The 24,551-nt window shown below is 38.5% G+C and overlaps 1 protein-coding gene across 1 annotated transcript in view; it reads right to left on the bottom strand.

Moving 5' to 3' along the window:
- LIN52 (lin-52 DREAM MuvB core complex component) overlaps positions 1 to 24,551 on the bottom strand; it is a 115,054-nt gene that overhangs the window by 86,320 nt on the left and 4,183 nt on the right. Inside the window, exons 2-5 of the mRNA XM_036734312.1 lie at positions 23,743 to 23,817; positions 23,258 to 23,295; positions 19,021 to 19,087; positions 9,938 to 10,021 (exon numbers count right to left, since the gene is read on the bottom strand). Coding sequence (XP_036590207.1) covers positions 9,938 to 10,021; positions 19,021 to 19,087; positions 23,258 to 23,295; positions 23,743 to 23,817 — 264 coding nt within the window. The remainder of the gene's footprint in view (positions 1 to 9,937; positions 10,022 to 19,020; positions 19,088 to 23,257; positions 23,296 to 23,742; positions 23,818 to 24,551) is intronic.

Here is a 24,551-nt window from a genome sequence, read left to right on the forward strand (position 1 = left end):
ATGATTTGCTCTTGAGTAAACTGATTAATTATTCATAAAGATTATTAAGTCGTTCTCATTAAATATAGATCATTAAAGAGTAAAGAGGTTTAAAGTAAAAACAAAGATACAGTGTTAAAATCTCTAAAATAACTCCTTGTTCCTCGGGCTGTATTACTACTACTTCACTATTACGTATTTAAGTGAACTAATACAGAATACTGCATATGCATCATTAACATGACTGAGCAGGTAGAGATCTGATCTCTGAGTCAGAGAAACCTGAGTTCAAGTCCTACCTGTGACAAATACTAGCTATGTGAACCTAGGCAAATGCTTAACTTTTCAGTTCCCCAGGCAACTCTCTAAGGTCCTAAGTTTCAGATCTGCATGGGCAAAGTAAGCTTCCTCCCTAGGAGTACCCCATACTGGTAAATCACAGGGCCAGACTCAAAAGACTATGCAAATTTAGGCATTGAAAAGTGAACAATTTATCAATTAACCAAACCTAACTCAAATGATTTTACATTCTTCTTCCTTCTCCCCCTCCAAAACTACAAATAAGAATTTAAAACTGAAGCTACTTTATGCAGTCTGTTAAAAACCTTGCTTTCATATAATATGTTTTTTTTCCCCAGAGTTCTTTCTATGAAAATGAAACTGACCAGTATATTAAGAACCGAATGTTTCCTTTGAGCTCTGAAAAACTAATCAGTTTGTATATATCTTACTTTATTAATAATAGGGGAAAGGAAGAATCCTGGCATACTAATTTTCCATTATTATAAAATTTTACAAAATAAAATTCCTAGAGTAAAATGCTAATTTCCAGCTTTACAGAATTACCTAGACATCTTAGAAATTATCTAATCCAATCTTCACCTCTATCCTCACTTGCACACCAACTTCATTTTATAAATGAGGAAATTGGGAGTAAGTCCTGTTCAAGGTCACAATGGTAATTAAACTATATTTCATTGAGGTTTTTTTAAACACTTCCACATGAAAATAAGGGGAATTCTGGATTTTTATAATATTTCAGTTGTATTACTTCCAAAATAGTATGCCACATCACTGACTATAGTATGAATACCTACCATAGTTTAACACATCACTGACTATAGTATGAATACCTACCACAGTCTAAGGTAATGATTATAAGAGAGGAAAAGCATATCATTGGATATTTGGGTAACACAGATCACAACAACAAAGTACAGTTCTTTTGAACTAACCTTCTCTGGCTTGGTGATTTTTTTTAAAACAAGTAAAGTAATAACAATTTATACCTACCCACCCCCCTCCACCCTCTCCCCTTGCAATGTTCAATCTCTGGAAATGGATAAATTAAATTTCCTTCAAATTAAGCCAAAATACTAAAAACTACCTCTAGTTAAAGTCCAAACAACAGCTATATACCAATTCTGAAGGTAACCATTTCAAGTTCTGCGCCAACGAAAACAGGATCTCAATACGAAGATGCCATCTTGATTATAACTCTAAGTGTACCCTAGCAAGAATAAATAAAAGCTTAGAAAGCTAGACATAGACAGGACATAATGAACAAAGGAGTCTTCAAAGTCAGTAAATATCAATGGCCATGCTATGGTTTGTGAAGAAATGAACCAGAGGCAGCCTAAAGCAAAAACCCTGCCTAGCAACTTACGGGCAGAATTGTTTTTCTCCTCTCGATCACCAGTTCCCAAAGTCCTAAAATATACCTAAGCACAGTCTTCATTCCAGTGGAGGCCTTCTCCTCCAGTGCTGATCAGGCCCAATTCTGGTTAACACTAGATTGGTCTGGTCATAAACTCCCAACAACACAGGTTTTTAACGAGTCAGTCACCTGCCTTTCAAACCCAATTTTTTACAATGCTTATTCAAGCAGCAAATATTTAATACCTACTCTGCAGAAGACAGTTATGCTTAACAACTTCAGGTAACCAATCAAAGGAACAGGAAAGAATTACCACAGACAAAAAAGATACAGAGCACATTTTTTTTTAAATTAAGAAGTCTTGGTACATGTCAAAGTATGACAACAACCCTCAAATTCACATCTGAAATGGAGAGAGTGCTGGACCTGGAGTCAAGAAGACTCGAGTTCAAATCCTCCCTCAGATACACACTAGCTGTATGACCCTAGCAGGTCACATAACCTTTGCCCGTCTCAACTTCTTCTTTGTAAAGTAGAGATGGTATCAGCACCTACCTCCCAGGGCTACAGTGAGGATCAAATGAGAGGCAATAATTGTAAAGTGCTCTGCAAACCTTAAAGAGCCATATGAGTGCTAGTTATTATAATTCTTTATCATTTACTCACTTCCTTTCCCTGGTGATCAAGTCACTCAATATTCACTGTTTGAACACTTTTATAGCATCAACTGTTTTGCTCATGAGACCTGACTGAACTCAGAAAGATTACTGCTTTTTCCTTATCAACAACTCCAACCTTCACAATACCTACCATGTTTTTTAAATTAAAAAAAAAGTGAGGGTAAGGATACCAAATAAAAGAACATGGGGGATTTTTTTAAAGACAGATAGGTAGTTTTTATAAACCACAGTACTTCTCGGTTAGCATCTAATGAAGGTACAACGGAGAGAATATTGGACTGGGTATGGCCTCTGCCACTTACCAGCTATGCTAGCTGAAGCAAGTCTCCACCCACTGACCCAGGGTCCTCCTTCATCTATACAACTTGAATTACCTGCTTTCCAAGGCTACTACAAAGTTCCAGTAAGGATCTAAGTGAAAGGACCTGGTAAACTGCCCAGGGCTATAGAGATTATTTATTACTACTCTTTCCCCACAGTCTCATGACTCAGAAATGTGAACAGATATTTGCCCTTCATTAAAAATGCTAGAAAATTATTTTATCCCAAACTGAAGTCACCACCTTTTTCAAAAGTTCACTGCTTTAGCTCCTAAGTGTTTTCTACGATGTGGCACTAAATGAAATGACCAACGATGATAGTGTTGAAAGGTAACAAAGACAGGGCAGGCCCCGGGTAGAGTGGGCACATTTTCAAGGACCCTTCCTTTTCCTGGAGTAGTTCCACCAGCAGAGGCGCCGCAGGTGCATCTCTACGCTGAAGGGCTCTGACCTGGCCATGGAAGCTCATAAATAAAACTGTCACTTCCACCTGCCTGAACATCGCTGCTGGCCTCCTCCTCCAAAAACTAAATACTATTTTTCTAACGCTAGCAAGACTAAAGGAATATTGTTCACCACAGAACTAGACATTGTTTAAACACAGCAATTCTTTGCCTAAGATAGAGAGATGAAGTAAAAGGTAATGCTGAAGAGTGGGCTGAAGATGGGAGTTGTGCAAAGGCTCTGGAGAAGCCAGAGGGCCTTATTCACATCTTGGTAGGGATCTTTAAAGAGAAAGATGAAACAAGCAAATGGCCGAGAGCCAGGCTAATGCTGCCATCTAGAGGTTGTTCCCTGGAAGACGTCTGTCCCCATTTTTGGCACCTAGGCCTATTCAGCCATGCCAGGTCAGCTATGACTTTCCTTTCTTCCTATGTTGATTAAGTTCAAAAAAGCTCAAGTTACCAAACAAGCCACCAGGAAAATGCCTGATTGTCTCCTAAGAACATCTAGTCCTAATCAGAGGTTAGGAAATCAATATTAAAAGTAGAAGATGCAAATTTCAGGAGAAAACTGTGGTACAACTTGAAATGCTCGTGTCCTGAAGCAGAAATGTTTATTGCTATGCCTACCATCCCTCACAGTGCAGGAAACAAGAAGTCAAGGGCCTGTAATTTTCTTGGTGTGGGAGTGGTGAAGGTCCTTCCACCAACAGATCGTAACCAATCGATAGTTTATAGGTTTGGAAAGCTTGAATGAGAATAGAGATTAACTGGCATATCCCCAATTACAAAATGAGTAAGTACATGCTAGAGGTAAGATTTGAGTCCAGGTGTTACTGACTTCAAGTCTACCTGTTAGGCCAGACCTCTTATACCATTCTCAATATAATACGTTCCATTCCACAGCATTTCAGCACAAACTAATACAAAAGTCAGTCAAATTAACACAGACCTTGAGTTTGTGGTCCAAATTTCTTTAGTAGATCTATACAATGCGGGCATTCCTTCCTCCAGTGCAGGTCAGAACCCAATCACACCTCCTGTGTCATCCATAATCTCCTCAAAATCTTCCCCAAAGGATTGACCCAAGACAGTGGAGGTTGTCCAGGAAAGCTCTCGGGTTGTCCATCTGTTCTCCCTAGCCCCTCACTATGTGGCTAGCCCACCTTCTTTTTCAATTACATGCTTCTGCTTTAATGGTACCTCTTCTCTTCCCAAACAATGAGGCGCACAGTACAAACAAATGACGTTTGTATTTCACAACTCAGTCTGGTAAAGCATATTGCCTTAAATAAAGAAAAAAAGTAGTCAGGTCCAGGCCTAATATACTCCATGAAAATACCTATTCTAAATGCTAGTGTGGAAGTAGTTCTTCCAAAGGCTGCAATGTGCATCCTTCACAGGTAAGGGGAAAAAAACCAGTATAAGGATAAAATTCCTGGATCCCACAGAATCAACAAATTTCTGTTCACCTTGTGAGAGTGAAAAGAACCTGAACTTGAAGTAAAAAAAATCTAGGTTCAAGTCCTAGTTCTGCTACTTACAATGTTATCTTCAGTGAGTCATCTAACCTCTCTGAGACTCAATTGTCTCATCTGTAAAATGTATATATACTATTGGTCTTGCCTGCCTCACTGGGTTATTACGAGGGCTATGGACACAGAGCCTATTATCAAGTGGAAGTCTAGCATGGCAGAAAGAAGATGTGACCAGGAGTGAGGAGATCACTATTCCAATATAAGTTCTGTCACAGTCAGATGCAGGATTCTGAATCACCTAAGTTCTCCAGACCTTAGGATCTCAGTGTCAGAACCTTAGAGATCATCTGGTCTAGCCTTCTCATTTTACAGAAGGAAACACAATTATTCTATTATAATCATCACCATTATTATTATTAAATCTATAAAACCAAGAAATATTTTTCTTCTTAAAACTAGACAACTTACAAAAGATTGCATCAGCATCACACTTCAGAGCACAATTCCATAACAGGCTAAAGCCAGAACAAAAATGATTAACAGGAAGCTGTATATTAACTTATCTCTTGCCCAAGTCTGTCCACCTACTCCGGGCCAAGTATACAGAGACATCACTTTCTTCTTACAGATAACTTTCATTTTTGTGTCATTTTCATTTCCAAACATATCCCTCCTTGCCTCCCTACCCAGTAAGTTATCCCTTATAAGAAAGATTTTAAAAGAAAGCAAAAAAGAGTACATCAGTAAAACCAGACAAGACAGCTTGGAGGACCTGGGTGCAAATCTCACCTCTGTCACCTTATATCTCCAGGATCTGGGGTAGTAGCTATAACTAATATTCACATAATCCTTTCAGTTTTATAAAGCAGTTTACATAATTACCTCATTTGGTCTTCACAACCCCATTTTACAGAAGAGGAAACTGGGGATTAAGAGAGATGAAATGACTTGCCCAACATCACTGTTTGTCTTCTGCTCTGGAAGAGGAACATGACATCAGGAAGGTGATGCCATGACTTGCAAGTGAGTTGGATCAAAGTGGGGGAGGGCTGTGCAAGGTCACCAGCCTCACTTTCTTCTCTGGAGCCATGTGGGTCCAGTGACAAGATACAGATCAGGATGACTGGAGATGACCCCAGATGCAGTGACAGACCTTGACCTTTCCCAGGTCTTTCCCAGGTCTCCCTCTGACTAAGGCAATCAGTGATTAAGGCTAGGTAAGAAATGAGGCAAAGAATCACTTAGCATCACTTAGCTAGTAAATACCCGAGGTGGGATGTGAACTCAGGCCTTCCTGACTCTCAAGTGTTCCTCACTCTAACCATTAAATCAAGCTGCCTTCTCCCTTGGGCAAGCCACTTAAACTTCTCTGGGCCCTGGTTTTCCTAACTGTGAAAGGAAAGGGTTAGACGAAAATGGCCTCTAAAGTCTCTTCTAGTTCTAAATCTATGATTCAATGCTCAATAGTGTCTGGAAGTATATATAATATTACACATCCATAGCCTCCCTCCACTGCAAGGAAAGAAGAAAAGATCTTTTCCTCAATTCTTCTCTGGGATCATGCTTAATCATTAGAATGAAAAAAATTCAGTGTCATTTTTTGCTCTTTTCATTTACATTTTTGTAGTCATCATACATTGTATATCGTATGTTGTATAATACTACGTATTGTTTTTCTACTTCAGCTTTCTTCAGTTCATAAGCATTCCCACACTTCTCTGAATTCTTTGTTATTTGTCATTTCTTACAGTATAGTAATATTCAATTAAGATCATGTGCCACAACTTATTTAGCCATTTCCCAGCTGATAAGCCCCGACTTTGTTTCTGTTTTTCCACTTCCACCATGAATATCTGGGAGTGTATGGCACTTTTCTTTCTGTCTCTGATTCCCTTGGTGTATATGACTAAGAATGGGAGTTCTGGGTCAAAGAGTGGACATTTTAGTCATCCTTTTTTTTAAAAGCCCAATTCCAAATTACTTTACAAAATGGTTAGACTACCTCATAGCTCCACCAACCATGTATTAGTGTGCCTAGCTCTACCATAAATCACTTTTAACAAATACAGAACCAATAAGCTAACATTTATTGAGAGCCTAAGTACTATTCTAGGCTCTAGTGGGAGATATAAAATGTAGATTAGATACACCTTCTTTCTCCATGAAGCTTAGTCTATAAGAGTAATATGATACCCAGATAACTAACTAAAATAAATAGTAAACAAATGCGTTAGAGAGTTTAATACAAAACAAACTGCCATGGGAGGTCCAAAGGAGAAGATCATTAGCAATGAGAGTGATGGGTCATCAGTAAAGTTTTTATGGAGGAAATAATGCTATAAAAGGAAAGGGGGGTGGGTGGGGCATGTAGGTGGCGCAGCTAGGTGGCACAGTGAGTAGAGCACTGGCCCTGGAGTCAGGAGAACCTGAGTTCAAATTTGGCCTCATACACTTGACACACTTACTAGCTGTGTGACCTTGGGCAAGTCGCTTAACCCCAATTGCCCTGCTCTCCCCCTGCAAAAACAAAAACAAAACAAAACAAAAGGAAAGGGGGAGAGGACGGGAATATTTTTTATTAAGTTATTGACATAGTCAAAGAAAATTTATCAGGCAATAATGTGAAGGATCTGTTTGAGTTCACAAATCCCAGAGGCAAGAAGACTACTGGCAAGAAGAGATAAGAGACTAAGCACAGTGGGAAAAGAACTAACCTGCAGACAAAGGATTTGTAAAGTAGTTTCAAAATGTGCCATTAATATACATATGCTTTTCAGAGATTAGAGGCACCCTTCAATAATCAATAATCAATAAATATTTATTAAGCACCTACTATGTGCTAAGCACTGGGAATACAAAAAAAGTCAAAAGCTTGTGGGATTTTATGCTTAACATGGGAGACAAAAAGCAAACAAATATGTACAAACCAACTATATGCAGGATAAATAAGAAAGGGAAAGCACTATAATTAAGAGGAGGTAAGAAATATTTCCTGTTGAAGGTGGGATTTTAGTTGGGACTTAAAAGCTAGGGAAAGTAGCAGGTGGAGATGAGGAGGTTTCAAGAGTCTTTCTCACATAAGGGGCCATAAATATTTAACAAGTTAGCAAGAAAAAAAAATCCAATGTTTCCTGAGACTAAATGTACTTGGGAAGCTATCTGAAGCATGTTTTGGAACTCAAGAACCACCAAAAAAGGAAAAAGCTCTCCCAAGAAAGCCAATCTTGTCAGTGCCAACTCAAAAAGGTCCACATTATTCCTAAACTAACATCATACAATGCCTCCTTGAAAGCAACAATAAGCAATTCTGCTTCTTGGGTAGATATTTTCTGTGGGGCTTTTTTTTTCCTTCTCATTATCTTTATCAGCAAGGACATTTGCATAAAAACAAGATCATTGGTCTCTGGGGATTCATCAGCTCCTGCTGCTTATTTTTCATCCATGTCATCCTCTCAATTAATATTAGGGAGAGGATTGAGACATCGAAACACCAGATTAGGGTGTCAAATGAAAAACCAACCCCTAGAGCAGATGAATATCCATAAGGAACAAAAATCTTGTTTTTATGCAAATACACCATGGACAAGAAAATAAAAGAAGACATTTTCCAGAAAATCTGATACACATCAGTGAAATTATTTCTAAATTAGCAACTGTGTTCCACATGGCACCAAAATGTTTCTAACAAAAAGCATAATGGTCAATTAAAGTGGCAATCTACCACTAAACACAAGTATAGAAGTTGAAATAAAACTGAATTTCCAAAAAGACCACTGTAGTTCTGATCCCTGGACTTACTGGCTGGCAATAAAGATCACTTCTATTGCAGTAAGTGTAGGTTCAGTTTTATTCCTTTCAGGAAGCAGAGATCTCTTCTCTCAAGGTCCCTTCCAGTTTGTGTTTCTATAAACACACCTCCTCTTTGATACTCCAAAGTAACACTCATACTAAAAATATGGATTTAGAACAGTAAATACCAATTCTAATTTTTATTTAGAGGAAGTCCATCAATTAAATCAGGATAATGGCATCTACCTCATATGGTTGATATGAGGATAAAATAATGTACGTAAAGCACTTTTTAATAAACCTTAAAGCACAATATAAATGTAAGCTGTTATAAGATTGAGCCTCTATTACTATCTTGAGCCAAATAGATTTGAGTACAACAAAGAAAAATAAACAAACTGAGAGCTTGACAGTTTCAGAGGCAGAAGGGCTCTAATCTGAACACCAATAATGTTTCACTCTGTCACCAAAAATGTATCTGGGAGCTACCAAAAAATTTGTTTTGCAAAGAAATGGACTCACAAAGATAAAAGAACTGGTCATCATAAGACATTAACAACCAAAGGAAGATTTAACTTAAGGTGTTCAATTATTTCAACCTCTATCACCCTCTGCTTGATATATCAAAGATTATCACAGAAATTTTATACCAGAAAGGAACTGTAGCAATCATTTAATCTATCCTTCTCTTTTAACAGATGAGAAAACTGAGGCCCATAGAAAAGTGATATAATAAAGATTCTGACCTCAAGAAACAATCTAGTTGGAGAGATAAGTCAAATACAGGCAAGATAAACATTCATACAAGCTAGTACGGAACTTAGTGCCAGATGAGTTTTAAAGACAAATAATTAACGCTAAAAGAATTAAAAGGAGAGTGAGATCCCTGTAGATAGGAATTAGGGTTGTACTAATCGTTGTACTTTCATTGTGAGCACTTATACCTCAGAAATTAGCAAATGCTACAAATCAGAGTTTGAGTTATTATTTTGTTGATGGCATAGGCTTAACAAAGTGATGGAGAAAATGTTAACAGAGCAGATGAAACTTAGAAGCATTTCCTGTATACAGTTTTCTTCTCCCGCAGAGCCAGCTGTTAAACATTTTTATCAGCACACCTCCCAACTAAATGGTCAGCAAAGGCTTTATAGAAAAGGTGAATCTCTAACATATGCTAGTTTACATCACTAGCAAGCTTTTTCTCTTAATTACAAAGTATGAATTTTCCACAATCCATTTTCCAATTTTATAATAGAGGAAAGAAGCATAATGATAGCTTTTAAATTGGCAAGGAATTCAGAATAGCATATAATTTTAAAAAGAGAAACACCCCCAACATAAAATAAGATTTTCTCACCCATACTGCAAGGCAAAGCCATTCTGGAGTCTAACACGTTAACCAGTCAGCTCAGCAGTCTAATATGCTGATTACCAACAGAAAGGTTTCTCATTTTGTCTTACCTCTAACATACTTACCATTCTAATTTCTAATAAAAATACTGTCTTAATTATAAAAAAGAGAGACCTTGAAAGAACCACTACATTTCAAAATACTACATGTAGCATGAACAAACGTGGCCTGGGTACTTACACTCATCCAACCCCAGTTGATAGGCTAGATTTTGTAGGCCTCGTACTTTCTCCATCAGGTTAGCTGTGGTGAGGCTGCCCAGCTCTGAAAATAGAATAAGTGTGAACTTCAATACTGTTTCTATTTTCCCCACGTCTATCCCCATTAGATACAAGATTTTAAGTTACCTTGCCTAGACCCTACTAGTCAAAATAGAGCACATGTTCCCAGTTCTTGTCAAACTGAGAAAAAGGTGATTAAGAGTTTATTTGTTCCCTTTTGCAACATGCCTTAGCTAAGCCCATCCACTTGAAAGAGAAATGAGTCAGTATGTAAATGGTCTTATACTACCTGCACATTCTACACTTACATTTCATACGCTTTAAATAGCATAAAACTTATTTTGCTATTTCTGCCTTCTTCAGTCCATCCTGTAAAATGAATATGATGGAGTGACCATTTTACAAAACATAAAGGAGGCATTGCAGGTATATGTTGTTCTTACTTCAAAAAAACCTATGATTTAATTGGTGTTCGTACTTCCTTCACTGAAAGATGGCCACTTGTCCACACCTTAGTAGACAGTTTCAGGAACTGCCTCACCTGATATCCAACTGTCTGGTGGTGAGCCTCTTTGAACTTAGCGATGTTCGTCCTATGACAACAGTCTGCTGCCAGGCCCATAGGCAGAGTTTTTCCAGCTGTAGGATTTGTCACACTTTGTATTGCACTGGCCAAAACTTCTAAGAACCAGTGTTCCTATTATGCCCTAAGAAGGCACTGCTATAATCCTGCTAATTAATCAGTGATGCCTCTGATGACAAAGTATATAATCTGCAAATAAAAGTTCCCAACTTTTCTAAATTAGGCATAGTGGATAGAAAGCCAAACTTTAAGTAAGGGAGACTTGGCTTCAAATTCACAATCACAGAATTTGAGAGTGGGAAGAGGGCTCAGTAACCGTTCTAGATCAACCCACATCCCAAAGGAATCCCTAGCATAAAGAGAAACCCGCCGCCTCTCCAAACAACTGACTCAAGTTTTGCACAGCTCCAATTGTGAGGTTTTTCTTGGCATCTGACCTAAATTGGCTTCTCTGCAACATGTACCACTGCTCCTGTCTGGTTCTGCCCTCTGGGGCAGAATCAGCCTAGCCCCTTCTCTTCATGACAGCCCTTCAAATACTTCGTTGTTGTTCCGTCATTTCAGTTGCATCTGACCCTTCAAGAACCCATTTGGGAGGTTTTCTTGACAATGGAGTGGTTTGCTAATCTCCTTCTCCAGCTCATTTTACAGATGAGGAAACTGAAGGAAACAGGGTTGAGTGACTTGCCCAGGGTCACACAATTAGTACATGTCTGAAACAGGATTTGAACTCAGATCTTCCTGACTGCAGGCCCAGTGCTCTATCCACTGCACCACCTAGCTGCCTTGCATCAAATACCTTAAGACAGCTATATTATGTGCCCTAGTCTTCTCTTCTCCAGGTTAAATATCCACAGTTACTTAAAGTGATCTTACTATGGCATGAACTCAGACCCTTCACCAGCCTGGATGCCCTCATCTAGACACTATGCAGCTTGTCAAAATTCCAGACAAAGTGCGAGAAGGGCAGAGTACAGGAGGATTATCACTCCCTCATTCTTGGAAGCCATGCCCCTCCTTAATGTAGCCCACCATGACATCATCATCATAGCATTTATATAGTGCCTTAAGGCTTACAAAATGCTGTACATGTTATCGTGTTTGACATGAGCTTTTGTGACTGTCATATCATACTACTGAGCTTGCAGTCTACTAAACCCCCAGATTATTTTCAGAACAATTACTGTCTATCTAACCATGCCTCTTCCATCTTACACTTGAGAAGATGATGTTGTTGTATCCAATTGCAAGACTTTACATCTATCCCCACAGAATTTTATCTTAACAGATTGAGACAAATCCTCTAGCGTGTCAAGATCCTTTGGGTCCTTACTTTGTCATTCACCATGTTAGCTATTTCTCCCACCCAGTTTGTTGTTCTCTGCAAATCTGATGAGCATATCATTTATACCATTATCCAAGTCAATGACAAAAAATGTTCAACAGTCCAGGTCTAAGCACAGACTTCCTGCTATGCTGACACTGAGCAACTGCTCTGAGTCTGGCCACATGGACTGTTCTGAGTCCAGCCAACTGAATTATCCACAGTTCTCCATCTTTTGCACAAGAAGAGTCTAATATACTTTCTTTGATCTCTTTAATGATCTTTTCTAGATTTTTCTCAGGAAAAGAAGTCAAGCCTCTAGTCTGCAGACTCTTCAGGCATCTGCCCTTCTCCATTGTTTTGATATCTCTATTTCCTTTTTTTCTACTATCCTAGGTGCTCTCGTACTCTTTCCTTATCTTGGGATAGTATTCTCTGATTTTTGTTCTGCTACTTTCAGTGTAAAGTTCATTCTCCTAACCATTTTTCTCCATGGAATCTTACATCTTTCTTCTGAACTTTATGAAATCTGCTTTCCCAAAATCTAGGGCATATACCCAGACTTCTTCTCCTCTGTCACAAATTCTAAGAAGCAGTGATCACTGGCCTCTAAGGTTCCCATCATTTCCACCTCAGCAACCCATTCCTTCCTGTTAGTGAGACTCAGATCCAAAAAGAATATCCCTTTTTGATTTCTATACGTTTTGGAGGATGAAAATATAATAAATCAAGCTAAGAAGTTATTAGCTACTCTGTATGGCAGAGAGACAGCTCCAGCACCTTTACAGAATAACTGAAATACCCCATCAATATATATCACATTTCTCTGCTAGACTTGTGATCTGCTCTCCAGCGCCTTATCTATTTCCTTTTTCTGTTCCAATGGTTTGTAGTATACTCCAATAACAAAATTATTTGTTCTTCCCTACTTTGCCCTTACCCAAATACTCTTGGTCATGCTTCCTAAATTTCCTCACAAGTACACCTTTTTAATATGCCATGCTCAACTGTTGTCTTCCCTATTTCACTTATCCTGCTTCTTTTCTAGAAAGTATTTCCATCCTGGACCATAGCTGAGTCATAGGTTTCATCCCACCCAATCTCAAAGACACGTACAAAGTACAATTGGCCTCCTTATATTAGAGCCTCTAAACTTCTCTTGTCTGTTGCCTAAATTTAGAGTATTTTTATATAGACGTTTGAGGCCATGGGTTTTATTACTATTCCTTTCTTCGGTTGTGCTCCTGTGAATTTGTGGGTGTCCCAGTTACTAACCCTAATTCCTTTACCATGGCTACTCTTTCTATACATACAGTCTTCTCTTTCCCTCTCCTTTTTAGTTTAAAACCCTTCTGATTAGTTTTGCAAGACACCTGGCAAATACTTACCAACCTTTGTTAAAGGAGTCTCACTTTCACATACCACTTATTGTTCAACTATTCATTTCTCAAATTAAATTTTCTTTCCTGCATGCCTTGCAGTCAATGGATACAAGTAATTAAAAATACAACCTACCCTAAGGTCTCCAGTTTCTTGCCCAGGACTTTATAATTACTGACTCTAAAAATGCCTAGGCGAATCATCAAAAGTGAGTAGCTGTCAACAGTTTTGATAAGTCTTAAAAGTTTCTGTTATGTCTTGGATATATGCCCCAGGAAGACAACATACCTTCTGTATCGTTGCCAAGTTAACCCAAAGGAATCACCAATTACTATCACTCTTTTCTTCCTCCTCTGACTCTTCCTAAACGAACATCTCTCATCTGATGGCTTCTATGTCTGTCCTATGTCATTTTTAAGTGGAGAAGCAGCTTCTTCCTCCTCAGACCATATACAGTTCTCTCTTCTCTGGGAAAAGCCTCAAATCATAGGTGCCTTTTTTCCTTCCCTTCTCCTGGATTTCATTCTCTATCATCCTGAAACATCCCCCCATGAAGCCTTGCTTATTTCTACCCTTCATCGTCCCTAACAACACGGAATATGGAAAGACATTCTTCTAGGTCTTTCTAGTTCCTTCGCCTCCTCCTTCAAGAGGGATATCAGCCTACACTGGGAAAACAGGTAACAACAGTCAACTGATTGTGGCAGAAACACAAACATCACACACCCTCAATGCAAGGCACTGAACAATTTCTCCTCCCAAAACTATTTCTAGTGTTTGTACCTTAACCATGGGGCAGCTAGGTAGCACACTGTATAGAGTGCCAGGCCTGGAGTCCGGAGCTCATTTTCCTGAGTTCAAATCTGGCTTCAGATACTTCTTAGTTGTGTGATCCTGGGCAAGTCACTTAACCCTATTAGCCTCAGTTTCTTTTTCTATAAAATGAGCGGGAGAAGGAAATGGCAAACCACTCCAATATCTTTGCCAAAATAACCTCAACTGGAGTCACAGTGTCAGACACGACTGAACAGCAACAAACACCTTAACTCTAAGCACTCAAAACTTTTGAGAAGTTTTTAAAGTTAAAAGATTTTACAACCAATTCGCCCCACCTACCAACCTATCCTATCAATTAGTTTAACCCTTTGTTTCCTTTAAATTTTCTTGTTTATTTTGTCTTACCAACTACTTTTTCCTCTTCCTTCTCTAGTCTACCTCTTGTAATTCCATTCCTTCCATCTTTTATATCCTCCTTCATTGTTCTCGATCTGGCTTCTCTTATGTCCTGGAAGCAGAATGGGGGCTGGAGATTGTTCTCCAAATTTTCTTCAATTTCTCCCAAATTTTGCCAAATTTCTCTTCCCCAAATTCAGCTCTGCCCTATTTCACAAATCCAAATGCTTTCAAGTTACCTGAGTGATTTTATCCTCCTTTTACAGTTCAAAACCTTCTCTCTTCTCCCATGGAAACTAGAACTAAAAGACCTCTGTTACATACTGTTACCAAGGGCAAATCTTTCATCTTCTCAAGGTTCTTTAGTACTTTAAGTACTAAAGTACTTTGAGTACTTTAAGACTATAATGTGAACTTGTTTCTCCCTATCCTTGCCACTCATGAAATCACATGTCCAGATCAAAAAAAAAAAAAAAAAGAGAAAAGAGAAGTGGTGGCAGAAAATAATACTTCTCCCTAAATCCAAATACTATGAAAAATTTAACAGGCAATCAAGAAGAAAAAAGGCAACGCTTTCAAAAAATGTTCTCATGAGTACGTAAAAAGGTAAGCTTCCCTTTCAGATCACCTTTACACCTGGCCTTGTTTCTACCAATTTCAAGTCACAGACTTGGTTCATAAATGCTTGTTGTACTTCAACAGACTCTCTTCAGCAATGTAGACAGCAACCCAGCCATAACTTTTCATTCTGCAGGGGGATTCTCAAACCTATCTTCTCATATATTCTCCACAGGAGATCCTTTCAATATTCGGGGGACGGACCTTCCTGTAGATCCCTTAAGATTGCAGGGATACCAAAGCAGTTCATAGCTGTCCATCATTCCCTTCTGCCATGACTAGGCTCTCTTTTCCTCCTCATCCATTCTACTCTCTGAAGTCATTTGTGTTGCCTTTCCTGCACAATTCTTTCTAGTCCAGGCAGCTTGTTCACACCAATCCTTCTTGCCCTGTGATTGGCACTAAATCTTCTCAGAAGGTAGTAGTCAATGACTTGCAGTCACACATCATCATTAGAAGAATACTGGTGTTAAACCTATTTTTAAAAAATTGAGCCTAATTCTTACACAAGGAAAAAAGATAACTGAGAGAATCTCAATACTAACCCAGAGTACTTTCCCATGCCTACCACATTTTTATGTGACTTATTTATACATGAACTGAAGGCATCCTTGATGAAAGTTTTAAGAAAACTTTTTAAATGATATCCCAAAAAGCTGATTCCACTGCAAATGTCAAAATCATATAAGATTTTTTAAAAGGACAGTAGGCATAATTTTGTTCAATATTTACTAGTTTAAAATAAAGTATAAACCTGGGGAAATTGTATGCTCACCAAAGGAGTTTGCTACTGCCTTTGATGATTTCTAGTGCAGAGTTCAAATTGAACAGGGATTCAGCTTGGGAGGATGAGGTCTTTTAGATATTCCTGTTTGCAGATGATATTTTGCATATTATATTAAGCCCTAGAACATTTCAGTTCCATGTAAGTGAAATCCATGATCTCAAAAGAGATCAAAAAAGCTAAACCTATTTCTCCACATGGAAAAAATGAAATAATTGAAGAATGCCTGTTGACCAAACCATGATATGCCATTGAATGGCCAACTCCGCATAACTGGTCCGTCAATACTATCTTAGAGACTTAGACAGACACTGCAGATGAGCAATGAACCGGACCTAGAGTTGAATAGGAGGAGAGTAGGTTAGATTGCGCAGTGCTTTTATTGGAGCATCCCTCCTCCCCACGTTCCCCCAGCTCTTTTGGTGAGCATACATTTTCCCCAGGTTTATACTTTTTTCCTTGTGTAAGCATTAGGCTCAATTTTTTCCAATCCTTTAGGGTATCTCTCTCTCTTATTTACAGCTACATACCCCCCTGAGAAGCAAAACCTCAATATCCTCAAAATTGCCTTGCCTACTCCTTGTCTCATCTGGCTACTTCTCCCAGGTTTGTTTTTAGTGCTATTTTTACTCTCTAACACAGCTAGGTCTGGGAATCCAAATGTGGAGACTTTACTGTCATTTACAGTGAAAAGGGTGTGTTATTAACATGGGTTTAGAGAATTCTTCCATATGTTCCTCTATTTACTCACCTATTTCCAATTTCATCCTTAAAATTCTTTCAGAATAATTTGGTTTAATTGGGTCTCTCAAACTCATTTCTCTTCTATTGCTTCTCATTGTTTCATAAGGGGATGTTCAAAAGCACTTATTTCTTCTAGTTTGGTATCATTTTGGTCCTGATCTAGTACCTGCTGATTACTTTCTCAAGACCGGTACTAATAACGTGTAAGAATGAGGCTTCTGTGCTGTCTACTACTGTCACTCACTTCTTAGCTCTGAACCATATTTTCTAACATTTTTTATCCTCTTCAATGCCCACTTCTGCGACGAAGTCACTGATGACTAAAGTGTGTACATTGAATTTGGAGGGTCTTTTTAAGATTTTTGTAGGATTTCTCCATCTCCTCATCCTCTACATCAGAAGTTGGCGTATAAGCTGCAATCATGTTCATCGTCCTCTTTTTGTAGATACTTATCATGGGAATGAGAGGCAGTATGGTAAAATGGACTAAAAAGCTGGCTATGAAGATGTGGATTCCAGTCCTGCCTCTGACACACACTGACTACGTGACCCTGGTTCCAATCCTGTCATAACCTAGCATATAAAATGGCTCTACGCCAAATGGCACAGGGCATGAAGACTTCTTGTTGCCTCTGGATATATGATAGAAACAACCCAGCCAAATTCTTTATTTGACTTGCCAAGGAAAGGTTGTGAATGATCCTTCCTCTATTTAGCAACATTTAACGATTTTCTGTTCTGGTTTTACTTACAGCATAAATATTAAGACTGAGGCAATTCAGTTCTTCTATTAGCAGGTCCACTCACTGGTCACTGGATGCGGATCTCAAATTAAATGTGTCCATAGCTAACTTAATGTCTATAAAGGGATATAAGATTCTCATGAATCATGAGATTCTCAGCCACTTTGACCCTTCCTTCAGCCACTCTGCCTACATCACTGCACAATCAGAAGTGGACAGCACTAGACTTACGCTACTTCATATAGCACTCCTCTGTTTCACGGACTGCCACAGCCAAAGAATTCATCACCAAGTGGCCAGCCTATTGATGATTCGTTTTCTATATTCAGTAGAGCTGGTGGTCAGAAAGCAAACAGCGTGTTGTTAAGATCGTACTCAAAGTTTTTCCACCATAGGAGAACCTCCCAGATATGCAGCCTGGTGCCACAGCCTTTAATTTCCCAGGAACACCCCCGTGCCAAGGTAAGGCATCAGAGCTAGGCTTTGATTCTTAATATGTATAACCATTAATGTTTGTAATGAAAGACCCAAACACACCAGAAGAAATTAAGCAAATGTCTATTTGCAAATATCAGAAAAGTTAATCTAAGATAGTCTTAGATTCTGCCTATTCCGATGGAAGGGGAAAAGTGAAGCATTTTGCATTTAAGTATTTTATCCAGAAGAACACACTGGTTGGCAGTCAGATACTTAAAAGTGCTTTGTTTCCTCCATTAAGCCTTCCAAAGTAACTGTCCAAATCTAGCATAAGTTGAAATAATAATAATAATGACAGTAGTCATAATCTACAATTATTTAGTGCCAAGTAATTACAAAGGACTTTTCCCACAACCATCCCGTACAGTAAGTCAGTAGTATCATTACCACTCCCATTTTGCATGTGAGGAATCTGAGGTTCAAAGATGAAGGGACTTGCAAGGTCCCATACCTAATAATTGGCAGATATGAACCCAGGTTTGAGTCCAGGTGTAGTCCTCTTTCCACTATGCTAGAAAACCTGTAGTGTCCATTCCATTTTCAATTCTTAAAGAGCAGATTTTTATATCAATCTCAGGGTCATATTTCAATTTTATTCTAAGATTTCCTAACAACCATGCAATGTTTATTGCCAAAAGAATCACCAAGGGGAAGACATAAATAATAAAAAGATCTGGCTTGATTAAAATTTTCTAACTAAAATTTCCATTCTGTGTTTGGGACTCAAACAATCACAACCAATAAATACGTACTGACCACCTATGTGCAAGGTTTGGTAATGGATACAAAATGTAAAATACAAAATATTAGCTCCTGCATTCAAAAAACCTAAAATCTAATTTTCTACCAACTAACAGCGCACACATAAAAGGTGCTGAGTAATAAAGAAAATGAGTATTATAGAAGTTTGAGGGAGAAATCACTTCCATTTGGTGTGGTCTGTGAGCTTCATGGTATTCCACAATAAACCAAGAAGAATTTTTTTCAGTTGGGTCTTGAAGGGATTTAAATAGGTAGAACAAAGAGAGAGCACATTTTGGGCAAGGGAAACATAATACGGGCAAAAATCCAGAGGAAGAAAAGCATAAACTATATTCAGTGGACAAGTCTGAGGGTTCATATGAGAGAAAAGTGGGAAATGAGCCTAGAAAGACAAAGTAGGGTCATATTGTTGAGAACTTTGATTTGAAGTCCGTAGATTACAACCATTTCTTACCTTTCAGCATATCAATATCATCATGTTCTAATTCAGCCATCCATTTGGGTGGAGAGCTAGTGATGGGCTGCCAGAAAACAAGAACATATAGTTAAGATAAAGGGCTCACAGACAACATAAAAGGATCCTATTCTTTCATAACAAAATATATGTGGCTTACATACTAAATAATTATGAGCTAAATTATAGCTGAGAATAACTGAAACTGCTGGGAGAACTAACTTTAAAGATGCGAACTGAAAAACTATCCTTTACTTGGATAAAAACACCTACCATACAAAATAAGACTGGTCACCTTTAAACCAGGCTGTCAGCTTAAGGATAAAGCAGTATGGAACAGGTTACACTAGCAGTAAAAGAGTCCTGCCCCAGTTAAGCCTACTCAGCAGAAGCCAATTCCAGCCCTGAGTTCTATGAAAAGCTCAGCAAATGTTATTCTTTAACAGAGTTGAAGATTTAAAGAATATACCAAAATCAGAGAAGCCTGAACTTTTAGGGGAACGGGAAGAACTAAATAATCATCGACTTGTATTCCACAACCTTAGAAAAAATTCACAACTGTCTATGAAAAAATTGAGGATTTCAGTTTACTTTGTTTATTTTGCATGAGATATGTCCCTTGTCTAAATTCAGCATTTTTATCATTAGTTTAAAGTAAACATTCTGTATAAATAACAAAAGAGTAATGTGATACAGGTGATAAAAAACATCTTAGCTAAACATTTTACATGCATGAAAATGATAGGAGGCAAAAAACTCAATTACCACTGCATCAGATACACATTACAATAGTCTAAATAAATTACCTCATATCTAGTCTCATGCCAAGCACCCACATCCACTATTTGTATGTGAAATAATGCAGAATATCCATCATGTAGAACTCATCCCAAGTTAGTAGTCAAACACCCCCTAATCAATTGCTCTCTCATATGACCCTAAAGACAAGCCTCAAAGTTTCCCAATGATCCTTTCTGGCTGTAAAAAGAGGCAAAATCCGGCTTGCCAATAGCCCCTTTTAGCTCTAAACAGTGGCATTAACAGATGATTTCCTTTCTGAGGCCTTTTGATGCTTTACTGAGAAGAAAAAAAAGATTAAGTACCTACTATAGTAAAATGTCCTCAAGCATGGAAAACATTCCATGCTTGAGGACATTTTACTGTGCAGCATAAGAACATATCGAAAGTCTTTTCCAATGATAGTTGGAACAAAGAAGAACAAAGTTAAAGAAACAAGTAATAAAAACCTCCCTTCCAAATTCATTCTGATATAAGTGGAGAATAAATACTTTAAGAATATAATTTGCTGACCAATACATTTTTCCTTACTTCTATGAGATGTTGTTGTGTTTGTCCTTTTTTCTTGAAGAGGACCATGACATCAGGGAAATGATAAGATGACTTGCAGTTGACTTTGATTTGAGGGAGGGCTGTACAAGGTCACTGGCCTCACTTTCTCCTCCAAAGCCATCTGGGTCCAGTGGCCTGATATTCACCAGGAAGACTAGAGATGGCCCAGGATGCATTGGGAGACCCTGGCCCTTTCAGACTAAGGTCTTTTCAAGTTCTCAATTTGAGTGAGGTAACGCCCATTCAGTGAATAGGCCTCTTTAAAAGTTAAGCAAGGGATGGCCCCTTTAATCAAAACTCAAAAAAAAAAAAATCAAACTGGGAGTGGAAGACCTTCAGGGTTCCTGGCCAAAAGAGAAACAGATACTATTTGGTATTTACATTGACTCTGTGCTAGGAGGGCAGGGACCTATTGTCCAATCTAGGAGGGCAGGGACCTATTGTCCAATCTATGAGCTCCAGAGTGTATTGGGTTTAAGGCTTGGTTTTTGATAAGAGAAATCTGGCCAGTAAACCCGAAGTTAAGGAGGCAGTCTTCAGCCATCGAAATGGAGCACAGAAAGAAGGCATGGGCATGGGTATAGGCCGAGGCAGAGGCAACTTCTATAAGTAAGACTAATAGATCGTACTGTTCATTTCTGTTTTTCTATTGGTCTGTGTGAGCTAATATTAAAAGTATCTTTTTTATCCATCAAATAAAAGAACTAAAACGGAAGAAAAGAATTCCCAGACAAGATTATCTTTTCAAGGCAGAGTACACCAAAACAGAGACACAAAATCTTTACTATATCTGCCCGGAGTCAAGACAAACCAGCTTTGAAATAAGGGAGGAGAAAGAAGGGAAGAGGGAAAAAAAAATATTCAGATTTTTTTTTTTAATTTTTTTGTTGTTGTTTTTTTGGAGGGGAGAAGGCAGGGCAATTGGGGTTAAGTGACTTGCCCAAGGTCACACAGCTAGTAAGTATGTCAAGTGTCTGAGGTCACCTTTGAACTCAGGTCCTCCTGACTCTAGGGCTGGTGCTCTACTTACTGCGCCACCTAGCTGCCTCCCAACTCGGATTTTCTAATGCCAGTCTTGACTCAGACTTAGTCCCAAGTTTGTCCCAAGCTTGTCCCAATATTTTGAAACTTGTATTACTCCCCTTGCTTAAGCCTCTTAGGACTAAGGTAACATCCACTTTTATATGATTATCTTATCTATTAGCACTCCTGAGCAATGTCTTTAAAAACAAAAGGGCTTGGGAGATATAGTTCCTTTTTCCAATATGTGAATCTGATAAGTCTAAGCAATTTTGAGATTCCTTGTCCAAAGAATAAACGGAATTATCAGTTGGTACCTCTTACACTCACAGAATCATAGATTTGGAGTTAAACAGTGCCACCAAGTCATCTGGTACACTCTTCAGGCCCAGAAAGAGGAAGGGATTTGCCCAAAGACACAAAGGTTAAAGGATCAGTGAGAACCCTAGCCCTCTGATTCCAAAGATAAGATTCTTACTGATGGGGTGCTCGTGCTTGGACCCTAATTCTAACATCACATTTCTCCTTAGCCTCTGCTTGGGTGCTGTGCCGGAACTCCAGTTCTAAAATCACATTTCTCCCTAGCTTCAAAGCATTGGCCCAGGCAGCCTCTCTCCAGTTCAAGGGCAGCATACCTTACCAAAAGAACTAGTTCTCAAAATATATTCTTTCCCAGGCAGCCTCTCTCTAGCTAAAGGGCAGAATGCCCCCAAATTATCCCTGCTTCTTCCTCAGTAAGCAGCTATGCCCAATTATAGATTGATTTCCAGATGATAAACTGAGTCAAACATATATCCTAGACACAGTCAAACTTATACTCCCTTACATTAATCTTGTCTAACAAGACACGTGATGGAATCCATCTGGATATTCCCAGTCAGCCGTGAACTTTTGGTGACTTAGTGACGTTTCACAGCAAAAACCATACCCACAGGTAGCCCCCACTTGGGCTATTTCCCAGTGAACTCTGGGTAAGATACTTGCACATTAGATACAAAAAGTACATGCTCCTTTAAGAACTGACCATCCCTTAATCATGCCTAAACCACTCCCTAATCCCACCCCAAAACACCTAATTGACAGATTTCATCCCTAAATCTTGTACTTAAACTTAAACTTAGCCCTGTATGGTTGCAGGTTCCCTAAGAACTCTTGCCTGCTTTATTTATGTAAAACATAATAAATCTTTGCCTCCCTGACTTAAAGAATGCTTGGGTCCACAAATTCACTCCAGGTGGCCTTGCCTTGGGAACTTTTGTTTGGGATTTCTACATCCCTGGGTTCATTTCTCCCTCAACATTACCAAAAGCACTACAACAAAAAGGAACCACTGCAGTAATGCAGGCATTTTGACTTCTTGAACAGCCTACGTTACTAGTTTCTATACTTATACCCAAGAAAGGATGGAAATGGCTCTTATGATTTCATTGGTGAGGGGAAATTTCCTTTAATACAGGGGGCACCTTCTCTGAAACTTGCAGTCTTAGAGCACTGCTTAGGGCACTGCAAAAGTAAATAACTTGACCAAGGTCACAATACTACAAAGTCTACATTAAAAAAAGACTTGAAGGCCTTCCTGACTTTAAGGTTAGCTCTCTATACCATGCTGACTCTACCTGCAGAAGCACTGTAAAAAAGGAAGAAACAGAAAATGACCGGCATGGATGAAATCAATCTTTGTAAAAACAGGCAAAAAGATTTCCCAATACCCACACTATGCACTACTTGGAAGGTACCAAAGTTATGAAGAGTTAAAATCAGGTACATTTGAGTTATACAAACAAATATTCTACAGATAAGATTCTATAAATTCTGAAACAACTACTACACAGATAAATTTTTACTACCAAAGTAAGTGCTTACTTACACTTTTGAAGGAGGCTGCAAATTCAGCAACACCTGGTACTGAAAAGAGAAAGATTATTATAATTCCATACCACCTACCACCACCTTTTAACTTAAAACACAATGCTTCATCCCAAATTAGCAAAAATGCCAAAACAAAAAATTGATCTTTTCAGGTATTTCCCCCTCTCCCTCTGCATGCGTGTATATATATGTATGTATGTGTGTATATATGATGTACATATGCATGTGTGTATATATGCATGTATATACACACACACACAAATACATGTGAGCACACACAGAGCGCGCGCGAGCGCGTGTATATGTATACACAACAAACATGCTCTAAGGTCACCTAGTCCAACCCCTGTTCATTTTACAAATAAGGAAACTAAGGCCCAGAAAAGTTAAGTGACTGTCCCATGAGTTCATTTTCAAAGCCTCCCTGAAGGTAACAATGATCCTTCAAGTATCACATCTGATGAAAAGAAACAAATAACTTACATTGTTCTGGCCAGAGGTCTGGTGAGGCTCGATCAAGTTTTTCAAAACTCAGTAAAGATGCTTCCAGGTCAGTCCCTAGAACAGACATAAGCTACATTTGTGACACTTCCATTTTAAGAAACAGATCATATCACAGCACTGGCCCTCCACACCTAAGAATAATGGCATGGGCTGAATTAGAGATGGTACAACCTGAATTCCTACAGCTTCCTTTGCAAACAAAACCACGTCACAATTTAACACTAAAAGGATATGTGTAAATGGCATAAACCTGTTTTCAACTTAAACAATAAACATTTTTTTTCAACTGGGTTTTAAAAACAGATAGATGAAACACTTCAGAGAGCATGACTGTTGGATAGTTTAGGAGAAGACAACTTAATTCTTAAGAGGCATTGTCCAATGGATAAGTGGTCAAAGGATATGTATAGTTCTCAAAAGAACTGAAAACTGTTGACCATCATTTGCTAAATTGTTCTAAACCATCATTAAAAGAAATACAAATTAAAACAACTTTATCACACACACACCCAAATTGACAAAGACAACAAAATAAGGAAATGGCTCAATTTCAAGAGGCTGCGGGAACAATGATGGGCACACTAACATACCCCTGTTGGAACTGTGAATATGTCTAACCATTACAGAAAGCGATTTGTAATCATCCTAAAATGCCTAAAATGTCCATACCCTTTGACCCTGAGATCACACCACTAGAATATATATGTCAGGGAGGTCAAACATAGAAAGGTCCAATATACACCAAAATGTTTATAACAGCACTTTTTCTGGGAGCAATGAACTGGAAA

The sequence above is a fragment of the Trichosurus vulpecula genome, chromosome 8, assembly GCF_011100635.1.
Source record: "Trichosurus vulpecula isolate mTriVul1 chromosome 8, mTriVul1.pri, whole genome shotgun sequence".
Lineage (NCBI taxonomy): Eukaryota > Metazoa > Chordata > Mammalia > Diprotodontia > Phalangeridae > Trichosurus > Trichosurus vulpecula.